Below are 6,972 nucleotides of genomic sequence, written 5' to 3' on the forward strand. Positions count from 1 at the left end.
AATTTACACAGATTTCGCAAAAGCTTTTGATAAATGTGACCATGGTGTTATTGCACATAAAATGCGTTCAAAAGAAATTACCGGAAAAATAGGCAGATGGATCTACAATTTCCTGACCAACAGAACCCAATGTGTAATAGTCAACAAAATAAAATCCAGCCCATCAACCGTGAAGAGCTCAGTCCCCCAGGGTACTGTGCTTGCTCCAGTACTTTTTCTCATCCTCATTTCGGACATAGACAAGAACACAACCTATAGCACTGTATCATCCTTTGCAGATGACACTAGGATCTTCATGAGAGTAGGCAACATAGAGGACACGGCGAATCTCCAGTCAGATGTAGATCAGGTCTTTCTATGGGCTACAGAAAATAATATGGTGTTTAACGAAGTTCCAGCTCATGCGCTATGGAAAAAACGAAAATATAAAAACGGAAACCACGTACAAAACTCAAGCAAATCATAACATAGAACGAAAAGGCAATGTAAAGGATCTGGGTGTACTCATGTCGGAAGACCTTACCTTTAAAGAACACAATAAAGTAGCAGTCACAACTGCAAGAAAAATGACAGGTTGGATAACAAGAACTTTTCACACTAGAGATGCTATACCGATGATGATACTTTTCAAAACGCTTGTGCTCTCTAGAGTAGAGTATTGCTGCACAATGACAGCACCTTTCAAAGCTGGAGAAATTGCTGACCTGGAGAGCGTGCAGAGATCCTTTACTGCTAGAATCCACTCAGTAAAACATCTAAACTATTGGGACCGACTAAAGAGCCTAAAACTGTACTCCGTTGAGCGCAGGCGGGAGAGGTACATAATAATTTACACGTGGAAAATATTAGAGGAGCTGGTCCCAAACCTGCACACAGAAATAACATCACACGAGACCAGAAGACATGGCAGGATGTGCAGAATACCCCCGTTGAAAAACAGAGGTGCAACTGGTACTCTGAGAGAGAACTCTATCAACATCAGAGGTCCGAGACTGTTCAACACGCTTCCACTGCACATAAGGGGCATAACTGGCCGACCCCTCACAGTGTTCAAGAGAGAACTGGATAAGCACCTCCAAAGGATACCTGATCAACCAGGCTGTGACTCATACGTCAGGCTGCGAGCAGCCGCGTCCAACAGCCTGGTTGATCAGTCCGGCAACCAGGAGGCCTGGTCGACGACCGGGCCGCGGGGACGCTAAGCCCCGGAAGCACCTCAAGGTAACCTCAAGGTAGGTTCCCCATGGCGCTGACGCAACAAGAACACACTCCCACAGGGAACTCCTAGCAAAGACTGGGGAGCGCTTGGCGAGCACATCTACGCCCCCTGGCGGCCAGGCCGCCAATCTCGTCAACGGATGTTTTGTAGATCACATTCACTATGCCATCATGCCAGTGAATGGCCGTAAAGTTCAGCTGGTCGATGCATAATGAACTTCCCTCGGTATTTGCTGGCAATCTATTACATCAGCTTAACTGACTGAAAGTTCATCAACCAACCTGTTATAATTACTGTTAGTTTCATTTGTTATTTTATGTTTGTCATGTATATTTCGTGTTTGAAACAGCAGAAAAATGCAGTTAAAATATATAAAATGAAATACATTTTCAGGATTGGGCAATGTTACTCCAGTTTTGGGGTTCTTATGACATTGGTCATTTTCTCGAGCAGTAGAGCATTAATTGCTGACCTTATCACTTCACCTATTACCTTTATATTTTCCTTTAGTTATTGTTTCCTCAGAATATATTTTAAAATATTTCATTGTATTCAGTCCCTTCTTACCTTTCTCAGCAGCGACAATGTTCGAGTGAGGTGGTGTGGGGCACTGGGGGTTGTTTTGACTTATTGCTAACAGCTTTGTCCACGAGGGTTACATGGGAGGTTGGACCCTCCCACCATACAACTATTTGTATAATTCATTGATACGTGTAATGGATAACTTGATCTTGTATTATTATTAGACAGCTTATCATTCTCCTGGTAATGTATAATGTTGGGGTCTAAGCTCGCGAGCTTTCTTAAACCGAAGTGTGCTTCTTACTACCACAAAGTCTTCGTGATGTTGGTTTCCTCAGTTGTTGCACCGCCTCTACGCTACTCGATGTTTAAAGGTAGTGCACTCATTTCTCTGGTAGTTCTGGATGTACCGTTCATTGAATCATGCTAACTACTGTAAACGTTGTCAGTCTCACTCTGCCAGTTAGATACTGAATGTGCATGTTATAGAGTGTCTATTTTGACTGGCAAGACATTCCAGATTTCAGTTATTTGTTACAGTTTAACAGGTAGTAAAGATGTGTAGTGAGGTGGCAATTATCACCTTACAGGATGGGAGTACACTCACCACTGAGACCATCACCCACAGTACCTGCTACTCATATGTTTCACCACGTGACAGTCATCTACACGACACCACTCACCATCCCTGTCCTTCTGTACTACAGAGATTGATGGCATTCACTACTTTTCATTTACATTAGAATTGAGCCAAATTTGGCGGTAGGTCCAAAAGAAAATTTAGCATCGCTTGTGGCACAAAAAATAAGAATTTTCTAGATATTATTCTGTGGAAGCCAATAAGAGAACAAAAACACAAACTGGTCTATGTCAACGGTACCAGCTTCACCTAGTATTTTATCAATGAACAAATGATTAATAACACACTGGGAAAACATGATTTCTAATCATCCTGAAAATTAGGAGGAGCGGTACTGTAAATGGGATAATGCAGTTCTGATAGTAAGGTGCAGAACTTTGGTCTAGTTCCCATGAGTGAATCGTGTGTGGCCAATATGTAACCTGTGGCAGAGTTGTCACCTTGGGTTACAGTGCTAGAGGGGGAGGAAGGGGGAGGTCAGAGGTCGCATTTAATAGTATTTAGTTTTTTTTTTCAATACACGACAATCTGTCTCTCTAGTGGTTGCAGAATGCATTTTGAATGACTGAGTAGAACTCTAAGAAAGGAATAGCATTTTTGGAGATACGATCTATATGAATGGATTCTTTAGTAGCGGCATCTGTGAGTTAATTATAGGCAACACCAATATGGCTTGGGGACCCAGCACAATTCTACAATAATATACCTACTACAGAGGGGTAATAGCCTGTATAGGATTTGTTCAAAACATGATGGAAAGGGTTAACCTCCACACTGCACAGAGCGGTTTTAAGCACTAGATCAGAGGTGCGCCGAGTGCTTTAGGGCACTCGTAGGTATAGCATAGGATTAAAAAGTTCCACGTGGTTACTCGGGTATTAAATGGATGTCTGAGGCCTCCTGGTGGTGGGGAGCCCCAGGTTTAAGGTAGCAACCATGTCTGTGCATCATCTACGAGCTCCCGGTCTACATCAGCCGCTGTGTTGCAAAATGACTCTAAGAGGACAAAATAGAAGACATGTTTGATGAACGACCGATTACTGATGATTTAGATTACAGCTCAGAGAAATACTGTCATCATTTTCATCCCATTCATTCCTTACTTAAGTAGTTAGGGTTAATCCCGTGGGTCTTCGCCCCCCCCCCTTGTACTTGGGAGCCACTGCTCACCCTAGGGGCCCCCCAGTCTACCAAGGGCTGGCCTTGAATTGCATCCCTGACGAGTGGGGAAATCCCACCTCACTTCTTCCAGTGTCACAGTGGGCAAGTCCGACGGAGAGCAACAGAATACACAGGTAAATCCTTACCTCTAAGTCAAGGTCGACAGCTGGGTGTCCATACTCATGTCCCAGCAACTCTCCTCAGTGGTCATATTTGTTATCACAAACCAAGGATTCAATGTCAGATGCAATGCAGTGCCACATAAATGGTCTACTCAAATAGCCCTAGAGACGAAGACTCACTCGAACACAGTATAAAAATTGATAAGTTTACTGAATAAAACTACACTGGATCCGCATAAAGAAGTGGAACTGTCAGACGGCGGCAACACTCCTCACCTGCCTCTGGCAACACAGTCAACTGGACGATTCAAAACTTCGATCCTGGTCTCTTGAATCCAGCCACTTCCTCTAGCTGCCCAAAATGTCACAGCACCCACACACATACATTAATATATATGCATATTAATATTATGCTCACGACATGAATGATATCCTAGCTCACCTAGACCAAGATGTAATGGGAGGGAATGTATGTACCTTAACTCTTTCTACTACATAGTCGACATATCCTCTGGCGAGAGTCGCTGAGGTCCTCGGTCCTGGCGTTTGGTCCTCCGTTGATCAGGGTCCTTTACACACAAGGTCATCAGCCGACTTGTAGATGCGCGTCCTCACACTCTACAGGCAGGCCCTCCTCCTCCTCCTCCTGAGGTACTGGAGACAGGTCCCTGTGCACGTCGTCTTCTTCCTCCCACACTAGCACTGTAGACAAACTTACAGTCTGGTTCAATGTCTCCTCCTCAGTCTTCCAGTAGACTTGACCACGGGCACAGCAGCTCGCCTGATGCGTTTGAACGTGGCCCGTGGGGTTGAGGGGGTGTCCTCCCGACGTTCACCTCTGACGCAGACTATCAGTAAAAGTGCTCTAGGCGCTCTAACACCAACCAATCTCTGCTTCCATGTACTTCACTTCCTTCAAGTACCATGTACTTGCTTCCATGTATCAGATAATCTCCCATGACGTCTACGGTACTAATGCGGCTGCTTGGGTCCACTGGATAGGGCTTCCTAGCCTCCAAATTGGGAGCTCATTCGAGCGTTTCTGCTCTCGATGACGGGCTGTGACACACTATGCTCGCAGCGCCGGACCACCCAGAGCCCTCCGCCTTGTGACGTCACGCCTCCCGAGGGCTCCTCGTCATTGGTCTATATTGTCACGTGACCCTACCTGGCGTCGGAATCAACTGACGGCAGGCGTCACGCTCCTTTGGCGGGAAGTGGAAAGCCTCGACTCCGTTTTGTAACACCAAAAGGGCGTAAGCTACTTGTAAAACCAAACTAAATCGGCTAATTCACTGCCAACACAATAACTTTCTATACCTTTATATATATCAAAATTTTCCCTGAGCATCAGAGAACGTGCAAGTCGCAGAGATATAACTCTTGATGCCGGGACAGGAAAGACATAGGGGTGGGACACCGTCACAGTACCTAACACAGGGGTCTGACACGAGTGATGAGGAGTATGTGGTGGACGATGTCGAGAGTGTGTACAGTACACGCACCTCGCCCGGCCTCCCACGCTGCCCTTGGTCAACACCACTGGAGTTACCATCATCTGTCACCGGACGTAAGTCTACTGGGTGATCCAGGCGATGAGTCACAATAACGTGGCTAAATTATGATGAGCAGACTACACACTAGAAGGTGAAGGGACGACGACGTTTCGGTCCGTCCTGGACCGAATCGACTTGAGAACGGTCCAGGACGGACCGAAACGTCGTGTCCCTTCACCTTCTAGTGTGTGGTCTGGTCTACTGGGTGATACTACATGTTATAAGTCATTTTCTGGATTCAATGCCATAGACTCAGATACAAGCAGTGTTGATGAACTGAATACAAGGGGGGGGGGGGGGGCTATGGTGTAACTATGCAGAGTTTTACTGCCCCAGTACAAGCACTGCCCCTGCCCAAGGCAGCGCCAGCATCTCACGCGGCCTGACGACAAAGCGTCCTCGTCATCAGGTGTTTGTGGTAGGCCTGTACTGTGCAAAACAGTCTTTTCTCCTGGCATGCCCACGTGCAGCTCTAGCACAAGACGTAGTAGCCGTGGTGTTGGCGCCTGGGCTGGTGATGATCGTACTGGTGTTGACACCAAAACCAAAAATACGGGTGTAATTGTTTGGCAGGATTGTGAGAATTTTGTCGCACAAATTCCAGCATTTGATTATACAGATGTTGGTGTGATACCCTTATTCCCCTATACTAATGAGGAATGCCTGAAATTGATTATTTTATGGCATATTTCGATCAACCATTCATGGACCATCTCGTTGCAGAGACGAACCAATACGCTCTGGAACTCATTGACTCTGGAAATTTACCTGCCTCTCGATTGACACGTTGGAAAGACACGACTATTGAGGAAATGTATGTGATTTTAGCGTTGACCATGATGATGAGGCATGCAGATAAACACGTGATCCAGGATTTTTGGAACAAAGACAGCCTTGTTCCTACCCCCTTATTCTACAGGGACATGTCTCGTGATAGGTTCCTGATGCTTCTCAGGTGCCTCAACTTTGAGAACAATGCTAAGGAAGACAGACACGACAGACTGTGGAAAGTGCGGAAGATATTTAATGAATTGAGAGGAAAGTTTCGTGACTATTTTGTACCAGCACAGAGTGTCCTGACTGATGAATCGCTAGTTCTCTTCAAGGGACAACTCGCGTTCACGCAGTACATTCCATCAAAGCGGCACCAGATGAACAAATCCACAAGGGCCGTGACGAAGATTCGAACCTACGTCCGAGAGCATCCCAGACGCTGCCTTAATCGACTGAGCTACGACATGGTAGTTGTGTACAGCAACTTACATGTCGAAATGGTCAAGATCCACACGGCTTCTCAAGCAGTGTCGTGAAAACACTCATGGAACCGTTGCTGAACAAGGAATATATCCTGTTCACAGACAATTATTATACCAGCCCCTTGCTAACCCAGAGTCCTCCTTGTCCACAACACCGGCGTATGTGGCACTGTCAAGGCCCACAGGAGGGAAATGCTAGTGTTTGGCATTGGTATTGCAGTGGCTGATTGCCAACTGAGAAAGTGTTATAAAATGTTTTCAGTGTGCTGGAGGGACAGACGCGAGGTGAATATGTTGACAACTATTCACACCGGTGTCATGTTGGACAACTATTCACTTTGCAACTTTGTTGCAAAGTGAACTTTGCAACAAAGTTGCTAATGTATAAACCTGATTGTGTCATTGATTACAATGTAAATATGCGGTTTGTAGATAAATGTGAAATGATGGTTGGTGCCGTAGAGTGCGTGAGAAAATCTGTGAAGTGGATAAAGAA

At 45.6% G+C, this 6,972-nt stretch overlaps 1 protein-coding gene across 1 annotated transcript; it reads left to right on the plus strand.

Moving 5' to 3' along the window:
• The first annotated feature begins 5,879 nt into the window (after positions 1 to 5,879).
• LOC138360104 (piggyBac transposable element-derived protein 4-like) lies at positions 5,880 to 6,530 on the plus strand. The gene has a single exon (XM_069320045.1). The coding sequence runs from the start codon at positions 5,880 to 5,882 to the stop codon at positions 6,528 to 6,530; it is 651 nt and encodes a 216-aa protein (XP_069176146.1).
• The last annotated feature ends 442 nt before the right edge of the window (positions 6,531 to 6,972 follow it).

The sequence above is a fragment of the Procambarus clarkii genome, unplaced genomic scaffold, assembly GCF_040958095.1.
Source record: "Procambarus clarkii isolate CNS0578487 unplaced genomic scaffold, FALCON_Pclarkii_2.0 HiC_scaffold_95, whole genome shotgun sequence".
NCBI lineage: Eukaryota > Metazoa > Arthropoda > Malacostraca > Decapoda > Cambaridae > Procambarus > Procambarus clarkii.

What these genes read in the sequence shown, in the direction of transcription:
- LOC138360104 (XM_069320045.1), top strand. Translation starts at nt 5,880, where the DNA reads ATGCCTGAAATTGATTATTTTATGGCATATTTCGATCAACCATTCATG.